This window comes from Coturnix japonica, chromosome 6 (assembly GCF_054131305.1).
Source record: "Coturnix japonica strain WE chromosome 6, WE-NBRP24, whole genome shotgun sequence".
NCBI lineage: Eukaryota > Metazoa > Chordata > Aves > Galliformes > Phasianidae > Coturnix > Coturnix japonica.
This window is the reverse complement of record NC_140668.1, coordinates 24,445,184-24,466,001: the sequence shown is the minus strand read 5'-3', so window position 1 is coordinate 24,466,001 and position 20,818 is coordinate 24,445,184. Positions and strand designations below refer to the sequence as shown.

General features: G+C 60.8%; 3 protein-coding genes across 6 annotated transcripts; 1 reads left to right on the top strand and 2 right to left on the bottom strand.

Moving 5' to 3' along the window:
* Nucleotides 1-7: 7 nt before the first annotated feature.
* On the bottom strand, nt 8-8,261 carry ADGRG1 (adhesion G protein-coupled receptor G1). The gene is made up of 14 exons (XM_085551713.1): nt 8,210-8,261; nt 4,819-4,906; nt 4,140-4,547; nt 3,636-3,753; nt 3,400-3,547; nt 3,152-3,283; nt 2,889-3,005; nt 2,713-2,758; nt 2,452-2,552; nt 2,260-2,375; nt 1,793-2,067; nt 1,238-1,349; nt 773-1,041; nt 8-643 (listed from the first exon to the last, which is right to left on the bottom strand). The coding sequence occupies exons 2-14, from the start codon at nt 4,856-4,858 to the stop codon at nt 522-524; spliced, it is 2,004 nt and encodes a 667-aa protein (XP_085407839.1). The 5' UTR covers nt 4,859-4,906; nt 8,210-8,261; the 3' UTR covers nt 8-521.
* A 2,540-nt stretch (nt 8,262-10,801) lies between these two features.
* Nucleotides 10,802-14,865, bottom strand: ADGRG5 (adhesion G protein-coupled receptor G5). Of its 4 annotated transcripts, XM_085551718.1 has the most exons (13): nt 14,657-14,865; nt 14,422-14,508; nt 13,919-14,031; nt 13,751-13,829; nt 13,546-13,681; nt 13,169-13,297; nt 12,937-13,053; nt 12,697-12,843; nt 12,501-12,619; nt 12,121-12,386; nt 11,948-12,047; nt 11,137-11,399; nt 10,802-11,036 (listed from the first exon to the last, which is right to left on the bottom strand). In XM_085551718.1, exons 3-13 carry the CDS (start codon nt 14,019-14,021, stop codon nt 10,963-10,965), a joined length of 1,533 nt encoding a protein of 510 aa, XP_085407844.1. In that variant the 5' UTR covers nt 14,022-14,031; nt 14,422-14,508; nt 14,657-14,865; the 3' UTR covers nt 10,802-10,962. The 4 variants fall into 4 exon arrangements, with proteins under 4 accessions (XP_085407844.1, XP_085407845.1, XP_085407846.1 ...); XM_085551719.1 differs by having other exon boundaries at nt 13,546-13,678; nt 14,422-14,865; XM_085551720.1 differs by having other exon boundaries at nt 13,958-14,031; nt 14,422-14,865.
* Nucleotides 14,866-15,195: 330 nt separating this feature from the next.
* Nucleotides 15,196-20,705, top strand: CCDC102A (coiled-coil domain containing 102A). The gene is made up of 9 exons (XM_015873709.3): nt 15,196-15,328; nt 16,532-17,158; nt 17,529-17,746; nt 17,865-17,973; nt 18,188-18,304; nt 18,397-18,606; nt 19,112-19,282; nt 19,364-19,467; nt 20,191-20,705. Exons 2-9 carry the CDS (start codon nt 16,601-16,603, stop codon nt 20,315-20,317), a joined length of 1,614 nt encoding a protein of 537 aa, XP_015729195.2. The 5' UTR covers nt 15,196-15,328; nt 16,532-16,600; the 3' UTR covers nt 20,318-20,705.
* Nucleotides 20,706-20,818: the final 113 nt, after the last annotated feature.

The following is a 20,818-nucleotide window of genomic DNA, read 5'->3' as shown; positions in this document are numbered from 1 at the left end:
GACGCACTCAGAGTGGGTATGACTTTAATGGGCGCAGGTCTGACGTGCGAGCGCAATCATTCAACATTTACACCATACAAAAATAGAGAAACATTCAACAAAATAACAAAAATAGATTATTTCAGCTGCTAGAGGGCGTCCCCGTGGATGTTATTCTGTCTTTGCCTGGGAAGGGCCCTATCGGTGGCCACAAGCAAGGGCTGAAGACGGGGCCTTTCCCACCTGCTGGCCTTGGGGCAATGGAAGGGACATTGGGAGGCACAGAGGACCCTGTCCCTGCCCCATGCCACAGCCCTACACATCCCTCTGCCCTGCCCCAGGAGCCAGCCCCGTCCCTGCAGGAGCTAACAGGCAGGGATGGGGACACCCAGATACTCAGGGGGACGCAGTGATGGGGAACATGGGGCCAGTGGAGGCGAGGGGCTGGGGGTCCCCGCCGTGGGTCCCTGCACTCCCAGTGGGTGCAGTAGAGAAGCGACCACCCTCTGCCAGGCAGCCCCACGGCATGGCCAGCACGGGGCTCAGCCGGGGTGGCTCTGGCTGCTGTTGGGCTGTAGCTTCACGCTGTCTGAGCTGCACTGGAAGTCAGAAGACTTTTTCGCTTGCAGCACCATGGTCCAGTACCAGAGAAAGATGAGAAAACCTGGGAGAGGAGGGAGAAATGGTGAGTGAACCCCTCTGTGGAGCTCACCTCTGAGCCCACCTCACCTATCCCACCCAAAGCTCCAGGGCAGCTCATGCCCTCATGGGGAGCCCAGCACCCCAGGATCACCTTGGAGTGAGTTGACGATGGTGAAGATGTAGAGGGAGACAAGGCGGAAAACACCAGAGGTGAAGGAGAAGAACACCAGTGCCCATGGAATGCCCAGAAGGATGCTCAGCCCAAAGAGGGCCAGAACGTGCTTGAGCTTGTGGCCTTTCTTGTTCTGCCGGAGGATCTCCCGCACCATGGCCCCCAGCATGACCAAGTTGAAGAGAAACACCACGCTGAAGAATCCCAGGTTCACCACGTTATGGATCATGGGGCTCGTGAGCCAGCATCTAGAGGGAGGAGAAAGGGCAGAGGGTTATGCTGTGTCATCCCATGGGAGCACAAGACAGAGCTCTTGGGGGCAGCACACAGTAAAGCATACGGTGTGGATCCCCTGCTCCACCCTACACCACAAGGCACAGCCTGGTGGGCTCAACCAGATGACTTTAAGACCAGGGACCAAGCGACCAGTTTCCCGTGACTTACATGGTTGCATTTGTGGACCTTCCGCCAATGGATTCATAGACAGGAATGTAGAAGGGGCCGTAGTTGGTCCAATTAGTCAGGAAGATCAACATCACACAAAGGAAGGGAAGTCCTGCGTGTCAAGAACAGAATGAAGCAGCCAACCTCAACCCTGACCCATAGACCTTCTGGAGTAACCCCTTCCCCTTTTTCCTTGCATGGTGTACAAAGAACCTCCTCTCCTTGGTGTGAACCGAGGATGAAGCATGCAATGAGGACACCCGCTGTAAGCCCTGGCTGAGCAGCAGACTTGTGGTGCACAGACCCACATGGGGGTCACAGAAGATCATAATATCACCCTACCATACCCTCCTGTCCAAAGCAGGCATGTGTGAAGGTCTCCTGCCCCAAACCCATCTGTATGGGCAGCCCTGGGTGTCTCTGCTCTCAGACACCTGTTCCAACAGGTCTCCATCCCCATCCCACATACGATGGAAAAGACTCAGGGGAAGAATCCATGTTCCTGATCAGCCCCTTGCCCTCCCCCTCGGGGGTCTCTGCCTCCCCAGTCCTCACCCCAGCCCACCAGGCAGAGCTTGAGGAGGAAGTGGTCATGGTAGGCGTTGAAGACTTCAATCACGAGCCGGTAGAGGTTGTAGCCCTCGATGCCCATCCAGGTGAGGCAGCTGAGGAGGGAGAAGTGCAGGAACAGCCCCCCAGCTCTGCAGGCTGCCTGACTGCTGCTGGAAGCCAAGTGCTCTGAGACGAGGAAGGTGAAGTCCAGGAGGAAGATGGCACCCAGCAGGTTCATGTGGATGTGCATGCTTGTGATCTGGTCTCGCTGCTTGCTCCTGGAGGAGTGAGGGGAAAAGAACTCAGCACCACACCTGGCCAGTATCCCCAGTGCCCCATAACACAACACAGTGTCCCAATGGCTCCAAGCTGATTTCCCCACTCATGGAAAACTAGCTGCGCCACCCAGTGGGAAGCAAGCAGAGGGAGCATGGGTTGACCTGTCAGCCCACTGGGTGCCCAGCACATACCTGAAGTAGAGGAAAAAGATGGTGGAGATGGATGCCAAAGCTGAGATGAGGCAGCCAATGTATGTGATGAGGCTCAGGGAGTCCCTGTGTAGGTAGGAAATCTCTGGAGAGGATACCTGGGAGAAGGAGGAATGAGAGACAGTGAGGGAACAGTGGGAAGGACGGAGGGAGCTGAGGGAAGGTGGTACCCACCATCAGCACGGCAAAGTAGGTGAGGTGGTTACATCTGCAGTCTGTCCGGGTGTCCCCCTCCACTGTCGTGCAGCCATAGCTGTCCCAGTTCCCAGAGCTGGCTGTAAGAGAAAGGGAGAGCAGCAGGAACAGGAGCTTTGGGATTTTGGAGCTTCCAAAGCCTCCATAGCAATGGGGAGGACAGAGGTCGGGATCCTCCTATCGTGGGGAAGGTTTATGGAGCTGGAGCAAGGCAGGGAGGTACAGAACAGATACACTCACCAGTGCCATCCTCCCTCCAGAAGACACACAGTGGGGTCACATTCCTCTGAAATGACAAAACCACAGATGCTTGGGTGCTGTGCAGGGCTCACAGCCCAGGGAGAGGGTTTGGAAGAGGCAATATGGGGCAGAACATGAGATGGTTGCAGGAGACAGACAGGCCTTTCCCCACCTACCGGCAGCCGGTTGTGGAAGAAGGTGAGGACCACTGGCTCGGAGAGGTTGGCCACCACCGTGTCCACCAAGGAGATGCCAACCACCTTGTCACCCAGGACGTGGCTGCTGTTCTCATCCTGCAGGAGAAGGAGGTGGGAACACAACAGGAAGGGAGGGGTCCATGTGCCTCTTCCTTGTGTTGTAGCTCATCTTTGGAGCACTAACACCTCTGAAGCAGGGATGGATGCAGGGACACCCATCATGCCAACACGGTGGGCATTACCTGGAACATAGTTTGGCTGTTGATGTCCACCAGGAGCACCCTGTGCTCCACCATCTCCTCCTCCTTCTTCTTTGCCATCACAAATAAGCTTCTTGGCAGGTCCACAGCAAACCCCTGCACCTCTCTGCTCTCCTGCAAGGACAGACCCATTGGCGTGGAGCTTGGGCAGATGATGGCGTGTTGCTTTGAACCCTTCAGGGGCAATGGGGATGAGTGGGGTGCCTAGCCCCAGGGTAACACAGACCCACCTCTTTTGGGGACGCAAAGGCCAGGTGGCGAGGAGCCTGCGTGGGGCTGATGCTCAGCACAGTGGCACGCAGGGCAGCCTTCCCAAAGGTCTGGCTCTGTCCTTCAAGCTCCACTTGTGCCAGCGTCCTCTCCAAGGCTCCGAGTTTGCTGCAGAAAATAGAGCACAGTGAGTGGGGCCAGGAAAGTGGATGGACACGGCAGTGAATGCCCCGTGATCACCCAGCCCCACACTCACTGCCGAAGAGAGCGCTGTGCCGTGGAGCCCACAGATGGCACCCGAGAGAGGAGGCCATCCAGGGCAGCAAGCTCATCCTCCACGTCCTGCTTCCAGACAGGCATCATCTCTGGAGGGACTGGTGGCACAAATGAGGGATGGCATCAGGACCACTGGCAGCACCAGCTTCCCCCACCCATAGCACTGGCATGACCCCAAGAAAAGGGCTTTGGCGTGACCCTACAAAGATCCCAGCCCATGGGGCTCCTCCAGGTGCCTGCAGCTTGGAGCTCCTTGCAGAGCTTTTAATGGGGCTGAAGCACTTTGGGAAGTCTCTTTCTTTATCTATGGGGAGCTCCTTTCTGGGTGCCATGGGCTGCTTGAGCCAGTTGTCCTTCCCATCGCCCCTTAGCACGGTCCTGATACCATCACACCATAGCACAGCACCAGGACCACACCTGTGGTCCCAGCACAGCGGATGGAATTAACCCGTATCTCACTGACGTAACACTGAATTGCCTTTACCAGGGAGAAGATATTCAGATGCACTCTCAAGGGAGGTGTTCTTCTGGCCCTTGAAGACATAGGACACATTGAAGATGGAGGCCTTGGTCTTCTCCATGCCCCGGGTGATGCCATCAGCCGGCTCACGGCCCAGGAAGAAGCTCTTCTTTCCGTATGCCAACCAGAGGGTCCTGTTGGCCTTGAACCAGTAGACACAGAAGCGATACCTGCCCAAAGTGGTTGGCAGGCTGTATTGGTAGGAAGGATTTGTCCTGTTTGCCATAAAGGGACTCCTTATCACCAGTGCCTGGGCCATGTTCTCAATGGAGATGTTGGCAGAGCTGTGCTCGTAGATGACAGAGCTGTTCTCAGTCTGGTTCCTGTCACCGCAGAAGCGGAAATCTTCCTGGTGGCCGCTCGCCCCCACCCCTGCATTGCATAAGGACAGAGAAACACAGCTCAGCCAGGGGGGCGGCCAGCCAAACCCTGAGCCCACCCTGCCACAGTCACAGTGTAGGGCTCAGCAGTGTGCTGGGCTCCCTTCCTCCCCATTGACAGGCAGTGCTCTGCAGATGGATGGAGACCTGCTCTTTTCTCCACATTCCCAGCCCGGAGACCCAAATCCAGGAGGTGTTTCACCCATCGGTGCCCTCAACAGTTGTGTTTCAGGGCTGCCAGGACGTGGCAGGGTGCTGCCTACCTTGGAGCGGGGAGAGAAGCAACAGAAGGAGGACTTTCATGGTGGCTGGCTCTCAGCCTGGGTTCTGCCTCCCAGGAGCAAATGGAGCCTGGAGGGTCACAAAGAAAAGAGGTGTCAGGGGAAGGGGAGCTGAGGTGGGACAGCAGCTGGAGCACAGTCAGCTCTGGTTGCCACTGTCACCAGGAGGAGCGGGCACCCTGATGGCCCCATAGGGCAGAGAGGGATGTGGGAGCCGGGGAGCTCCCTCCTGCCCACTGCCTCATATCTTGGTTCCTGCCTTGGCTTCTTTCAGCAGGTGATAAGAACAGAAGGAAACAGCAGTTTCCTAACTCCCCCAGCCTAGAATTATATTCACTGGTGCTCACAGCAAGGAGCTGATGGTGTCACACACCGCAGCGAGACTCCATCCCCCTGCTGCCACCTCCCCCCCATCCCCACCGTGCTTCAACTGCATGCATTTCCACACTGCTGGGACTAATCTGTAAGAGCCCCCCCAGCCCCCAGCAGCAGCCAAGGCTGCACCAGTGAGGGCTGCACTGAGACATAAAGCTGGCCAGGTATGTGGATGGCTGCTGCCGTGCAAAGCGGAGCTGCAGCAACATGAGCGCAGAGGCCTTCTCACAGGCAGCACTGCCCACAAATTTACACTGCACAGCTGAGGTTCTGACCACGGCCATGATGCTGAACATGATTGGAACGCTGATGGCTTCCTGGGTGCGTGAGAATGATATCAAGAAAGGCTCTTCTGTGGCTTTAAGTCCTGTAGCTCAGTGTGCTGCCATGGGCACAATGGACACACTGAGGTCCCGGTGTGGGTATGGCACGGGCACCAATTGGGAGGGATCGTCCCTTTGAGTCATTTCTGAGCCCAACCAGAACCCAAAAGCCCAGCCGGGACCCAGCGGAGCTGAGCAGCCAAGTTTCCCCTGCTCACCCTCCTGATTGCTGCTTCCTGAGCTGAACAATGGCGAGAGAAAATCCCCCGACACAGTGGGGGGGAAAGCTGACACAACCCACAGAAGGCACTGCCCCTTCTCCTCTGCATCCATGGGGGCAATGGGGACACAGAGCATTGCCACCCCCATGTACCTGGGGGCAGCAGGGAAGCAGAGCATCAGGGTGCCCAGGTACCAGAGGGTGGCCATGCCCCCATTCCCAGTAATCCCTTTTTGACAGCCACAGCAATGGGACAGGACGGTTTCCCCAACCCCAAAAGCTCCCTAGGAACACATAGAAAGCTGCTGTTCTGCCCCACGTTGGAGGTGGGGGTTTGGAGCAGTCCCCTGTTGGCACACGGTGCATTTTTTCCCCATGGCTCAGCCCCAGTGTGGGGACGTTACACCGTGTTCCTTCAGCACCATTAAATGAATGCGCTCATCGGAAAGGGAAGCCGAGGAATAACACTGTGACCTCTAAAGCTGGAAAAAACAAGAGCCTGGTGAGAAACCTTCCTGCTCTCTGGGTGACTGGGCACCAGGCATTCGATGGAGGCGGTGATGGCAGGCAGGCTCTGTGCATGATGTTTTCCCCACAGAGGGAAGATGCGCTCAATGAGCACTGGAGACACGTGGATGAGGGGATTGTTGTGGCTTTGTACCCAGGCTCCATAGATGCTAATGGAGGTACAGCTCTTTGCCCACAGCCTGTCAGCCATGGGGCAGGAGCACAGTCTGGGGGGTGGGTGGGGAAACTGAGGCATGGAGACACAGCCCGGAGTGGAGCCATGCATGGGGAGCAGGTCTGCCTTCACAGTGTGCCCTTGTCCTTGGCCTGCAGCCCATGGGCAGCCCACACATTGCTCACGGCATCGGCACGTCAGCCCCTTCCCGTCACCAGCGGGCGTCAGGCACGTGCCCTCAGCCACCAGGATGGCTGCAGATCGCATGGGAATGCATGGAGCCATGGGTCACCACAGCCCCAAAATGCAGCGAGCATCATCGGAAACCAAACCGACCGATTCAGTGCTGGTGTGAAGGGTGGGACTTTCAGCTTCTCAACCACAAACAATGGGGTGAATGCAATGCAAGGCACACACCAATGTGTGATGAGGGCTGCAAGAAGCTGCTCTGCTCTCTGCCTCACCAAAACCCCTCGGCACCCTGCTGCAGAGCCAGGTACCCTGCTGCAGAGCAGAGCCCCTGCCAAGGCCCAGCTGTCAGCGAGCTGATGGGAAAGGAGTTGGCGGCTCAGGACCGGCCAGCTGGCACACAGCAGCACCAGCACGTCCCTGCAACACCCATGGGTGACCCCACTAAGGTGCGCAGTGCTCAGCCCCGGGGTGCCGTGTCTCGGCAGCGTGCAGTTGTTTTGTGAACCTGTTGCTCTACGAATAGCACCCGCAGTGGGCTGCGGGATTAAGAGCTGGATGGCGACCAACTATGTGGTGTTTACAGGGTCGGGGCTTCATTCCCGTGGGAGCGGCAGACCCACCGCGGGGCGGCACCGTGCTGATGGGGCTGCCCAAAGCCCGGTGTGTGCCCCAAATCCGAGCAACCCAAAGCCCCCCTGGCTCCCTGCTGGTGGCAGCAGGCTTCTGTGCCAAGCAGACCGTGAAATCCACGTTGGCCGGCAGCCCTGCCCGCAGCCATGCTGCCAGGGGGTTATTCCAGGAGATTTCATCCTGCTTTCCCACCGCTGCTCTGCGCCCCATCCCTTTATGGAGCAGTGGGAGCAGCGTGCCGGGACCGGCAGCAGCAGGCGCAGGGCTGCAGGAGGAATCCCCCGGCGGGCATCGGGCTGCGAGAGCGCTGTGCTGAGACACGCCGGCTGCTCCGAGACGGCACCGAGCGGGGTGTGCTCGTGGGCCCCCGGGTTGGGGAGCCACACACGTTGGTTGCCATGGCATGGAATGGAATGGTGTGGAACGGCACAGAATGGAGCGGGATGGTGTAGAACGGAACAGCAGAGCGTGGCATAGAATGGCACGGCATGGCGCGGAACGGCATAGAATGGCACGGCACGGCACGGAACGGCATAGAATGGCACGGCACGGCACGGCACGGCATAGAATGGCACGGCACGGCAGAGTGGTGCGGCCTTGGCAGGGCTCAGCTGTGCCGAGGAAGCAGCCGCGAGCAGCTGCCCCGCGAGGCGGCTCCACGGCCCTGGAATCCAGCCCGGCTGCGGGGTACGGAGCCCGATTTAGAGAGGAAAGAGAAGAGCCCGTAAGGACAGAGGCTGCGCGCAGAAAGACCCCGAGGAGCCCCATTCTCTACACGGACAGAGGCGTTACACCTTGCGCTGAGCCACAAAGCAGTCGGCACGGAACGCCCGCACCGCGCCCGCTGTCGGGGGCCGAATCCCGGCCCACAGCCCGCAGCATCCCCCCGCTCCCCAGGCAGCCCCATCGCCACCTCCGCATCCCCCATCGCCGCTACCTGTGTCCATTTACCTGTGCCGGGGCCGGGCGGGGCGCGCCGTCCCGACGCCGCTCGGCGCTGCTCGGCTGGACGGAGCCCGGCGCTCGGCTCGGCACAACCCCCGCCCCGCCTCCGCTCCCACCCCACCCCCAGGGCAGGCGGTGACTCAGCGGGGTGGGATCCGGCCGAGACCCCTGTGCTGCGGCACCTGCTCGTGCGATGGAGCCGGGCTGGGGGGCGGGGGGACGGCGGGCGGTATCGCCCCCTCGGGCCGGGGATCGGCAGAGGGAGCGCGGTGGGGCGGGGGAAGCACCCCCGGGAGCTGGGGCTGGAGGGCGGCCAGGGGGAGGAAAGGAGTTGTACGGCTGCCAGGCTGCACGCCCGGCTGGGAAAGGGATTAAAGAATAACAGCCGATGTGAGAGCGGCCGGGACGCGGCGTCCTAAGAAGCGTGTCCTGCTCCGGGCAGGAAATGAGGGTGCGGGCAGTGGGTGCTGAGCGCGGTGCTCCCCGTGCCCGGCACCCCCTGAGATGTGGGGTCCAGGACGGAGCCCCGACGGCAGCGCGGTGCATGCGGAGCTAAGGCGGCGTGGCCAGGTTCCAGCCCAGCAGCCCTTTGTGTGCGCTGAAAAGGGAGAGCCGGCTTCCAAGGAGATGGCGGGGAGGTGGCCAGGAAGCGTAAATACGCAGCCTCTCACGGATATTCCCAGAGGGTTGAATGGGACTTTTCTTCTCTTTCATGCTGCTGGGGGAAGGGTGGACGCGGCGGCACGGGGACAAAAGGCAATCAACGAACCCAAGGTGCCGCGGCCACACCGGGAACGGGGGTGGGAACGGGATGGGAATGGGATGAGAACGGTGCTCGCTGTGCCTTAGGGGGTCCCAGCCCAGCACCTCGTGCTCCGTTCACATCACCCATCAGCTGTGGCCTCTTTGTTCAGCTGCCCCCGGGCCGGCACACGCTGCATCACGCGGCCACACCGCAGCCAGCGCGGCTCCTTTCCGGGCAGCCATCCCCTTGTACCCGCACCTCCCCAGCTCCACTCTTCTCGCCCTGCTCCCGTCTCCTGGTGCAGGATGCAGCCCCCCGTGCTGACCCCCGGCCCCGGGATCACAGCTCCTATAGGGAAAGGACACCTCGGGCCGTGCCCTTGCTGCTGTTCAGGGAACAAAAAGGCTTCTGTCCACATCAGGGCGTTATCAGGAGGTCGGTAGAGTTATTTTAGGGCTGATGTCTGCACTTGTTGATGTTATCGGATGATGTGGAAGTCAGCAGGGCTCGCTGCTGCCTTCAAAGACCGATGTGGAGCACTGGGGGAGGAAATCCTCACGTTGTCCCTGCGGGGGAAATTTGCCCTTGGGCTCCGGCCAGCAGCACTCCCTGAACCTGATAAGGATTTACTGCTTGAGCTGAGCAGTTCGAGCCTTGGGAACCTCTGTGGATGGAGAGCCCGTGGATTCCACCCCATGCCCAGAGGCACTGCACAGGGCTGGGCTCTGGGCAGGTCGGAGCCCCAAGCCCTGCAGAACCCCTGCATGCACCCTGGGCTGCAAACCTGCATCCTCATCCCAGCTGCTGCCCACCCCCGTGATCCCCACCCAACCTGGGAGCCAAATGCTTGAGTAGCTGAGAAAATACACCTGATAGGGCTGTGGGAAAGATAAATAGAGCTGGCTCTCCTTGAGGAGGTGAGATGGGCTGGGCTTCGGTTCCCACTGCCATCCAGCACAGCATGGGGATGACTGGGCACCCTCTGGGCTCCAGGCACCTTGGGGTGTGCCACACTGCACTGTGGCCCTGCAGCCCCAGGATGGCCATGCAGGGAGGTATGGTGAGGGTATGGTGAGGTCATTGTTTTCCAGGCACTGCTGGATACAGGAACAGGCATAGGAACGCACCGGTGTCGGTGCAGACACAGCCACCAGCGGGGTCATGATTCATGCCTGGGGTGTGGGGCCAGGAGGGTGATGCTCACTATGGGGTTTGCTCTTGGCATCCCACCAAGCTTTGTCAAGCCCCAAGTGATGATGAAGTGCTGAGCCATGCCCAGCTCATCGCCGCACAGCAGCAGCAGGACGGCTTTTGTCCTCGACGTGAGCGGGACGGGTGGAAACAGCGGCGAATTTCCTTTGTGCACAGAACAAAGCAGGAGGGCGAGCGGCTTCCTTAGCTCTGTTCCCAGAAATAGGTCCCACAAAGCAGCCAGAAAGGGAAAAACACTCAGCAGAGTGTTATGGGAAGAGCTGGAGCTGTGCCACTGTGCCCTGCATGGGGACAGGGGGGAACAAATGGTGCGATTTGCTGCCCCACTGCCCGGTTCCAAAGAGTGCACAGAGGCAAAGTGGGGCTGCTTTGGGCTGATGCTGTGCCATCGCCATCTCCAGCCATATTTTCTGCCCTACAGTTTGCCCTCGCTGTGTGTCTGCTGCAGACCAGGCTGCTGGGACCCCATTAGGGGTGATGGGGTGGGGCCGGTATTAGAGGTCTCTTCCAACCGTAATGATTCTGCAGTTCTATTTAGGGACAGGGTTAGGGGATGGATCAGCAGTTGGATCTGGTAATCCCGTAGGTTCTCTTCCAACCTTAGCGGCTGTGATTCTATCATAAAGCTCATTCAAACCGGACAGTTTTGCTCCGCGCTTGTTTTTGTACGGGAGGAAAACCCGTTTCCCATCGACCACGCTCCAGCCCATTGCCCTGGTGCCCTCTGGCGGCTCCTCGCCGCCTTCATCACCGAATGCCGCTTTAATTAACGCTAAACACCGAGGCCAATCCCGCAGCCCCGCTATCTGGAGACACTGCTGTCGGAGCTGCGCTTGCTGCGGTGCGTGATGAGGTACCAAAGGCAGAGGAACACACCTGGATGGGAGGGGGATGGGGGGCACAGTTAATGCCATGGGCACCCTCAGTGATGGGAGGGAGAGAGAAACCCTCCCCAGAATCCCAGCCGGGTGCTGACCTTGCAGGGAGTTGAGGATGGTGAAGAGGTAGAGCTGGGGCACAAGGAGCACACCAAAGGCACAGAAGGCCGTGCCCCAGGTGGTGCCCAGCAGGCAGGTGAGCCCCAGCACCGTCATGCAGTCCCTCCTCGCCCTCTGCTGCTGCTGTCGCATCTTCCGCAGCACCACCACCACGGCCACCAGCACCAGCACGTTGAACAGCAGGATGAGGCCAGCGTAGCACAGGGTCATGTAGTGGGCGGATGGGCTGGTGAGCCAGCACCTGGTGGGGATGGGGGACAGCTGCGTCCTAACCCTGCCTGGGGTGCACAGCATACATGGAATCCTTGGGGGTGCATGGCTAACCCAAAGTGCACAGGTGCATGGAGAGCCCAGGGTGCATGGGGTTTCTGAGGTCCCTGAGGTGCATGGGGTAACTGGAGGGCCTGGGGTTCCTGGGCTTGCATGGGAAACACAGGGTGCATGGGATTTCTGGAATCCCTGGGGGTGCATGGCTAACCCAAAGTGCATGGGGTGCATGGAGAACCCAGGGTGCATGGGGTACTTGGGAACCCTGAGGTTTCTGGAATCACTGGGAGCACATGGGTAAGGCATAGTGCATGGGATGGATGGGTAACCCCGAGTGCACAGGATGCATGTGGCCTTTGGGGGTGCATGGGGAGCCCAAGGTGCATGGGGGACTTAAGATGCATGGGGAAACTCAAGGTTCGTGGGGTACATGGGAGTGCATGGGGAGCCCAGAGTGCATGGGGTGCCCTATGGGGAGCCAGTGCATGGTTTGCTTGAGGAGCCAGCTGCCCCCACACTCACATGGTCACGTTCTTGTAACCCTCAGCAGTGCTGATGATGTGGTGCCCATAGATTTCTCTCTTGAAGATGAGCACAGCCACCACAGCCAGCGTGGGCAGACCTGGGGGGCAGGGAGAGGCTGTGTAGGGTTGTGCAAGGGCAGTGGGGCAATGGGAGCCTCCAAAGGCACTCACCCCAGGTGCAGAGGCAGAGCTTGAGGAGGTAGTGCCGCACGTAGATGTTGTAGACCTTGATGAGGAGGAGGTAGAGGTGGAAGCCTTCAGCCCCCATCCACCCCAGGGCACAGAGGAGGCTGCCATGCAGCAGGGCAGCTGCAGCCTGGCAGCCTCCCATGGTGCTCGCAGCCAGTGGCTCGCTCAGCAAGAAGCTGGTATTGAGCAGGAGCAGTGCAGCCAGCAGGTTCATGTGGATCCTGGTCGTGTCATCCCGTGGCCGGCATCTGCAGAGGGGGTAGAGGGCACAGGGTGCAGAGGGTGCCCAGCAGGCAGCACAGCATGGTGTTGTGCATGGCATGGCACGTGGAATGGAACAGCACAGCATGGCACATCTCTACCTGAAAACACAGCAGAGCAGCAGAGTGCAGAAGGCAGCAGCGGCTGAGATGGAGCAGCCCACGGTGCTGATGTAGGTGAGGGACTGCAGCTCGGACTCACTCAGGTTCTGCGCCTGGATCTGTTCAGAGAGGTGCACATGGGGTGAGCCATGGGGTTTCCTATGGGGTGGGAGGAGGAAGGGCAGGAGCCACGCACCAGCAGCACGGCAAAGTAGGTGAGGTGGTTGCAGAGGCAGCGCACGGTGCCCTCCTGGTGCTCTGTCTCACAGCCCTCCCTGCTCCAGCTGCCAGCACTGCCCATGCCTGCGGGCTGCCAGAAGACACAGGTGGCATTGGAGCTGTCCTGGTGGGAAGGGGGATGGAGGGAGTGAGATGGGGACAGTCTGCTCCCTGGGAACCCCACATCCCATTGGTGCCACGATGGAGCTCAGCTCACCAGCTCCTTGTCATGCCTGAAGCGGATCTCCACGGGGCGCCGCAGCCAACCCACCGTCCTGTTGTGCAGGAAGGCCCCCAGGATGTGGTTGTTCAGCACGGAGCTGTTGTGCTCATCCTGTGTGGGGCAGAGCAAGATGCCTTATGGGACCTCACCGCAGCCCCATAGTGTATCTACATGGGGCTGTTCCAGGGGATCTCAGATCTCAGGCACCCTCATTGCTGGCACTCACCAGGAACATGCTGGCACTGCGGATGTAGATACAGACAAGCTTCTGCTCCTCCTGTGCCCCCATGCCCTCCATCAGCTCCACTGGGAAACTGATGCTGCTCCTGAGCCGTGCTGATGTTTGCTCTGTGCTCTATGGGGGCAGAGGAGGGGTCACACTTCGCTTGGGCATCCCCTGAGCATCCCCAGCCCTGCAAAGGGGAACTGGGCTGGGGAGAAAGGAGCTCAGGGCAGAGAAGTGTGGCCTCAGCAGTGCAGGAAGTGCAGTGGAGCTGCCTTGGGACCCTCTGTGCTATGAGGGGAAGTGGCCCCGACACATCCTGCACCAGGAGGTCAAGGCTGGTGCAGAAGCGCTCCAAGGAAGGGCAGAGCAGTACCCACCATGCTAAGGTTGAGCCCTCGGAAGCTGCCGGCCATGATGCTGAACACAAAGGCCTCCAGCATGTTGCTTTTGAACGTGTTCCCCTCCTTGCCAGGCTTGCTGCGGGCCAGCACCTGCTCCAGCTCTGTTAACCTGCTGGGGGAATGGGGCTGGTGGGATATGGGGCAGTGCGGGGGTGGGCAGTGGGGATGGGGCTGCACTCACCTGGCCAAGTTGTGCTGGGAGCTGCTCAGTTTCAGCTCCTCTGACATGTTATTAATGAAGCTCTGGATGTCCTCAGTGTCTGCAAGGGGGGTTCTGGGAGATGAGCCCCAGCCGCAGCACCTGCCCCCCTTCCATCCCCACCCCCCCCCCATCCCGGCCCCATCTCACCCCCACCAGCAGCACAGGGACACAGGGATGGATCCCCACCTTGGCTGGGCAGGACGGGCTCAGCGAAGCAGAGGACGAGGGCAGTGAGCAGCAGGGCGGGCATCTCCGTGATCCTGCAAACGGCACCCAGCCCCACAAAGCCCCGGTCACAGCCCTGGGGCCACACTTGGTGCACCGTGGATGGGGCTACAGCCACCGCAGCTGCCTGCCATGCAAATCCTGCGGCATCCGGGTGCTGGCACCAACCCGGCCCCGAACTCCCCAGGAGGAAGCTGTCCCAGCGCAGGGGTGGGAGGCACCCAGCACATTTGCATCCTTTGCAGTGCCGCCCCGACCCCAAAAGCAGCAGCTCACCCACCGCATGCTGAGCAGCAGGGCTGGGCAGTGGGGGCTGCTCCCAGGTTGCCCCCAGCACTCAGCATCACTGCACGGCCCCTAATGAGAGGTAACCCCTGAGCCCCCCCCGCCCCACAGAACCCCATGGCCATCCAGGGAGCTCCTACCTGCCGGGCCAGCAGGAGCCAGGCAGTGCTGCGGTGTGTCGGGAGCTGCCGCGATGCCGCAGGGGTGGCTCTGAGCGCACTGTGGGTCTGTGCAGCAAAAGGGGAAGTTTCCATATGCAGATGAGTGGATAAAAGCAATGGCACTTCTGAATTCACGCTGCTTGGCCCCTTTCACGCAGCCCTCCATGGGATGAGTTGGTTGGGGCTCAGCCTCTCCGGCCTCCTCCTGACCCACCTGGGTCTGGGCTCAGCGGGGGGCTTCCAGGCATCACCCAATGCTCCATATGGGCATCTGCAGAAGAGAACCACTGGAAGCTTCCACTCCCAGCAGCTGTTTCCTTAAACAGCCCCAGTTCTTCACTGAACTTCTGCTCCCCACTTCTGAACTTCTGCTGCCCACTTCAAACCCAGACGCCACAAAACCACACCGACCACCCCAGCAGCAGCAGCAGCAGCAGCAGCAGCAGCAGCATTCCCAGGCTCCTTTCGGTGCCAGCAGAACCGCTCCTCCGTCCTGCCTGCAAAATCGTTCTGCTCCGAGGGAAGGAGAGGGGCAGAGCCCCTTCCCTGGCGCCGTGCGCTTCTTTCCAATGGAAAAACTCCGGGCTTGGAGGGAAGGGGCCGGGACGTGCGCAGGCAGAGCGGGGCTGCTGGGACTTGGAGCTTCACCCCACGCCGGGTGGCAGCATCTCCCGTGGGAAACGGGTGAGCGGGGATGCTCGGGGCTGCGGGGGAAACAAGCGGGAGGGGCAACGCGCGTGGGACCCCCGGGGGCAGCACACGGCGCTTCGGGCAGCGCCCGCCCCGGGCCGGGGGGCGGGGAGCGACGGGAGGAGGAGGAGGCGGCGGGAGGAGGAGCGCGTTCCAACGGCAGCGGCCCGGCCCGCACCGAACCGCACCGGATCCGGTGAGAGGAAGGAGCGGGAGGAGCCGGGCGGGGCGGCACCGGGCGGGGCGGGCAACTTGCGGGAACTGCGGCGGGACGGGGCGGGACCGGACGGGGCGCAACGGGCCGAACCGGGACGGGCCGAGCCGGGCAGCGCCGCACCGGGCGGGACCGCGATGTACCGCACCGGGCAGAACCGAACCGAACCGCACCGCAACCCGCGGGGGGAGCGGAGGAATGCGGGTCCCGCGGGCGCGTCACGGCGCAGTGGAGGCGGCTCCGGCCAATGGGGCCGCGCGGGGGGCGGGCGGCAGCGGAGGGTCCCGCGTGGGCCGCGCGTGTCCCGCCCGCGGGTGGATCGACGAGCGCGGGACGTGGCACCGCCATGGCGACCGGTGCGCGCACGCGTCCTCCCGCCCGCAGCGCCCCGTCCCGCAGCGGGGCCGCGTGGGGACCCACCGCCACGCGTGGGCAGCGCGATGTGGGGCCGCGGGCTGCGGGCGGGCGGCTCCGGCCCTGTACTTATTTATCCCATGTACTTATCCCTTGTACTTATCCCTTGTACTTATCCCATTAGGGAGCGCTGCCGCCTCCCATTGAGGTTTCCCGGCGCGGTTTCCCGTTTTGGCAGAGCCCGGCGCTGGGTCGGTCCGATGCGGCGGCTGCTGCTCCGTGTGTTGGGGTGGGGAGGGTGGGAATGGGGGAGCTGGGGGCGGCAGGAGCTGGATGCTCCCACCATGAGTCACACAACGGTGGTGCTGAGGGGACCTTACAGCCTGTTGAGCTCCGAGCCCTGCTGTAGCTGTGTGGCTGTAGCTGTGTGGCTGTAGCTGTGTGGCTGTAGCTGTGTGGCTGTAGCTGTGTGGCTGTAGCTGTGTGGCTGTAGCTGTCTGCCTCCCAGCCCATCCTTGTCCCGGGGCACCTCCAGGGATGGGGCACCCACAGCTCTGGGCAGCAGTGCCGGCTCCTCACTGCCCTCTGAGGGCAGGATTCCTTCCTCCCATCTGCCCGACATCTCCCCTCTGTCAGTTTAAAGCCACCTCCCTCGTCCTGTCGCTATCATCTCATGCACCAAGTCGCTCCCTGCTGCATGCGAGCTCCCTTCGAGCACTGCGATGCCACATGCAGCCCTTCCGAGCTCCTCTTCTCCCCATAGGACCTCCAGACCCTTCACAGCTTCACCCCATGGGCCGTACCCCCTCTAACACCTCCTCTCTCCTGCAGGTCCCCACGTCTTGGTGCACACCCCAATGCTGACACCAAGAGCGATGCTGCAGCCCTAGGAAGGCCACCATGAGCCAGAGCGGTGCCCCACGCCTGGCCGGCTCCCCACAGCTGCATGGCGGCTCGTTGCTGGCCCTGCTGGGCCCCGAGCGGGGTGGTGGGAGCGAGACGGGCCCCACTCCGTCCCCTCCATCCCCCCCCAGCGGGACCCCATCACCCGGCCCCCCCCCGGCCCTGCTGGAGGCCGACTGGGAGGGCCGCGAGGAGCTGCGGCTGCGGGAGCTGGAGGAGGCGCGGGCACGGGCGGCACAGATGGAGAAGACGATGCGCTGGTGGTCGGACTGCACGGCCAACTGGAGGGAGAAGTGGAGCAAAGTGAGGGCAGAGCGAAACCGGGCACGAGAGGAGGTGCGGCAGCTGCGGCATCGCCTGGAGGCTCTGACCAAGGAGCTGGCCGGGCTGCGGAGAGAGCGCCAGGAGGGGCTGCAGGAAAGGCAGCAGCTGGGCCGGCAGCTGGCACGGCTCTGTGGCCATGATGGAGGCACCGAGGGTGATGGAGATGGAGAGGCTGCCCCTCAGAGTGAGCCTGTGCGGGACGTGGGGGCTGAGGCACCTCCGAAAGCCAAGGTGAGGGGGTGGGAGCGGGGCTGGGGGTGTCTGTGTGCTTGTTGGGTGATGGGGATAAGGATGCTCAGGAGGGGCTGGATGGGAAGACAAGGAGGGAGTGTTGCCCTCTATGGGATGGAGCAGCTGCAGCACATGGAGCTGTGCCTGGGAATTTCTGGACTTAAAGACATTGTGAAGGTTGGGAGAGACCTCTCAGATCCCCACCCCACCCCACTGTGCCCACTGACTGCATCCCTCAGTGCCTTGTCCCCACAGCCCTGGGGAACACTATGGGGCTGGAGCAGGGGATGCTGCTGGTTGTCACCCACCCTCCCTGTGGGCAGCTGTGCTTCACACCTGTGACCCCTTCTTCCCCATGCTGCAACTTCAGGAGCTGGAGCTGATGGAGAACATCCTGAAGGGCAAACAGGAGGGTGCAGACAGCTGGGAGCAGCGCAGCACTGCGGGCACACGGAGCTCCTTCTCACGCCAGGAAAGGAGCCGACTGCTCTGGGAGGATGTCAGTGTTGTCGAGGAGGATGCCTCCAAAATCACTGCCCTGAAGCTGAGGCTGGATGAGTCTCAGAAAGTGCTGCTCAAAGAGAGGGAGTGAGTGCTTTGGACTGCAGGCTGGTTGGGTATCGCCCGGCATGGCTGGTAGCTGTCCCACCCCAGGAGGGGGCACCACGAGGCTCTGCCAGCTCTCACCAGGGCTGCCTCTCCACAGGGACAAGCTGGCGCTCAGCAAGAACATTGAGAAGCTGGAGGGTGAGCTGAGCCAGTGGAAGATCAAGTACGAGGAGCTCAACAAGAACAAGCAGGAGGTGATGAAGCAGGTGAGCAAAGCGTCCAGGAACCTCCAGGGGGTGGCATGTCCCAGGTTAGTGTCGTTGATCAGCCACAACTGGTCCTTACCTGGAAGTATGGAGACTCCAGGCACTGGTAGAGGTGATGTGGTGATAGGGCTGTGTCCCTCCAGCCTGAGGGAGACTGGGGACAGCTCGATTGGTGGTGGGTGGGTGCTCACTGCCTGAATCTGTCCCCCTGCAGCTGAACATCCTCAAGGAGATCCACCAAGATGAGCTGGGACGCATCTCAGAGGACCTGGAGGATGAGCTGGGTGCTCGCTCCAGCATGGACAAGAAACTGGCAGAGCTGCGCATGGAGGTGAGGCCGGGCAGTGGGGGGCATCCCCATAGGAAAAGGGAGGGCGCAGAGTAGCAGGGGGAGCCTGCTGTTACCCTGCATCCCCTGCCCAGATGGAGCGGCTGCAGGCAGAGAATGCAGCCGAGTGGGGCCGGAGGGAGCGACTGGAGACAGAGAAGCTCAACCTGGAGCGGGAGAACAAGAAGCTGCGGGCGCAGATCGAGGACCTGGAGGAGGTGTTGGCTCGTAAACGGCGTCAGACGGCCAGTGCCCTGGACACCGACCTCAAAACCATCCAGGCTGAGCTCTTTGAGAAGAACAAGGTGAGGGGAGATCCCATCCCTGGCCAGCTCAACCCAGTTCCACCTCCTCCAGGGAGCCCTGGGTCCCTGTGTGCCCCATGTTGCTGTAGCTCTATCCTCCAGGATCTCCCCCATCCCAAACTCTGCCCTCACCTTGTGTTCAAGAAACGTGGAAAGGGACAAGGTTTAATGAGGATGGGTTGGGGTTGGGCATGGGGATCTTAGAGGTCTCTTCCAACCTTAATGATTCTGCAGTTCTGTTTAGGGACAGCAGTGATGAGTTGATGGTTGGACTTGATGATCTCTTCCAACCTCAGTGATTCTGTGGTTTAGTGGGCATGATGGTGATGGCTCAATGGTTGGACTAGATCTGAGAAGTCTCTTCCAACCTTCATGATTCTGTGATACTGTGTAGGGGGTGGCAGACCATGGAGGTGGCAGCTCCTCTGTTATGGGGGCAGTGGGAGAGGTCCATGGGAGCAGCAGGGGCTGTAGAGAAGCCGTGCTCAGCCCCGTGTCCCTGCAGGAGCTGGCAGACCTGAAGCACGTCCATGCCAAGCTGAAGAAGCAGTACCAGGAGAAGATGGCCGAGCTGGCCCATGCCAACCGCCGCGTGGAGCAGCACGAGGGGGAGGTGAAGAAGCTGCGCCTGAGGGTGGAGGAGCTGAAGAAGGAGCTGGCCCAGGCCGAGGACGAGGTGAGTCCCTGCAGGTGGGTGCTTAGGGAGCAGCGTGGCTCTGCTCGGTGCCAACCACTGTGTTTCCATCACCTCCTGCAGCTGGACGAGGCCCACAACCAGACACGGAAGCTGCAGCGGTCGCTGGATGAGCAGACAGAGCAGAGTGAGAGCTTCCAGGTGCAGCTGGAGCATCTGCAGTCCCGGTCAGTGAGCAGTGGGGACCCACAGCTGGGCTCATGGGCTCCCTGCGCTTGTCCCTTCCTAATGTCTCCCCAGTCCACAGAGCCTGAGTGCCCCCAGCACATCCATGGAGCCACTCAGCACCTCTGGGGCTCCTCTGTCCCTGTCCCCAGGTGGCCCTGCCTGAGCCTGCAGGGAGGCAGGGATGCTCGTGGGTCTCAGTTTTATTGCTCCTCAAAACTTTTCTCTGGCCTCAATTTGCTTTTCCATCCATAAAGAGATGAAATGGCCATGAGAGAGATCGATTCTGCTCCGGAGCGTCTCCGGGAAGCGCTCGGGGAGTTTGTTTTTATAATCTTCCTTTGTTTTATTGGGACATCTTCATTAAATCATAGAGGAATAATGGAGGCTTCGTCTTCCCCCCTCCCTGCCCCTGCAGCCTCCCCGCACGCTCACCCTAAATAATTCATGCTTGCCAGTAAAACACACTGAACAAGCAGGGAGGGCTGGGAGAGCTGCATCCCCACCATCATCCCGGGCCCTCCTTTCAAATTTTCCCCATCAATCTTTGCTGATGAATTTTAATGTGGGAGCAAGCAAAGAGCTAAAAGCACTGGCGCCGTTCCCCAACCCTGCCGTGCTCAGGAAGGGTTTTTTAGGGTGTTCCATGGGGGAGAATGCAGGATGGGGTCCCATGAGCCGGGGGGGGATCGGGGCCGCCCTCTTCCAGCAGCTCCTTCTTGCAGGCTGAGGAGGCAGCAGAGCACCCCGCTCTTTGGCAAGATGCGCAGCACCCGCTTCGGCCCTGATGACCCCGGAGACGGCACCAGCGACCCCGATGAGGATGAGGACTTGCAGATCCAGGTGCCCTAAAGTCCGTGGCCGTGGGGACATCCCATGGTGGTTCCCTGCCAACAAGTGCCTGTAGTCATTGGGTTCATCCCGAACTGCTTTGCACCGTGACCTCGCTGTGCATGGGGAAACTGAGGCACGGGGCAGCAGGGAGGAACTGACCAGGGGATGTCCCAAGTTTGCTCCCTGCACCTCTTGAACTGATACCCCTCGGCCACCTGAATGACTCTGAGCATCAACCTGGAGGAGGAAGCCTGCAGAAGAGAGTGGGGCTGAGCCAAGCAGGCTGAACAGGGCCCTGCAGCCTGCCAGCCTGTCCTGCCCACTATTTTATATATATATATATATATAATTTGTACGGACGGATTTGTATATGACTTTTTATATGATAAACACCAAACGCAGCGGGGTTCAGGCTCTGTTGGTGTCTTGGGCCAGCAAAGCAGCCACCAAGGGGCTCAATGAGGTGTCCATGGGGCTGGGGGCTCTGGGGGGCCCTGGGGATGCTCCAGGCTGTGAGTG

Coding starts and splice junctions, on each gene's coding strand:
- ADGRG1 (XM_085551713.1), bottom strand. CDS start 4,858: ATGAAAGTCCTCCTTCTGTTGCTTCTCTCCCCGCTCCAAG. Junction 2,553..2,712: donor CTGGAGGGAGGATGGCACTG/GTGAGTGTATCT, acceptor TTTCTCTTACAG/CCAGCTCTGGGAACTGGGAC. Junction 2,376..2,451: donor CCTACTTTGCCGTGCTGATG/GTGGGTACCACC, acceptor TCCTTCTCCCAG/GTATCCTCTCCAGAGATTTC.
- ADGRG5 (XM_085551718.1), bottom strand. CDS start 14,021: ATGCCCGCCCTGCTGCTCACTGCCCTCGTCCTCTGCTTCGCTGAGCCC. Junction 13,298..13,545: donor GAGGGCTCAACCTTAGCATG/GTGGGTACTGCT, acceptor CTGCCCCCATAG/AGCACAGAGCAAACATCAGC. Junction 11,037..11,136: donor CATCCTCAACTCCCTGCAAG/GTCAGCACCCGG, acceptor CCTCCCATCCAG/GTGTGTTCCTCTGCCTTTGG.
- CCDC102A (XM_015873709.3), top strand. CDS start 16,601: ATGAGCCAGAGCGGTGCCCCACGCCTGGCCGGCTCCCCACAGCTGCAT. Junction 17,159..17,528: donor AGGCACCTCCGAAAGCCAAG/GTGAGGGGGTGG, acceptor CTGCAACTTCAG/GAGCTGGAGCTGATGGAGAA. Junction 19,283..19,363: donor TGGCCCAGGCCGAGGACGAG/GTGAGTCCCTGC, acceptor CACCTCCTGCAG/CTGGACGAGGCCCACAACCA.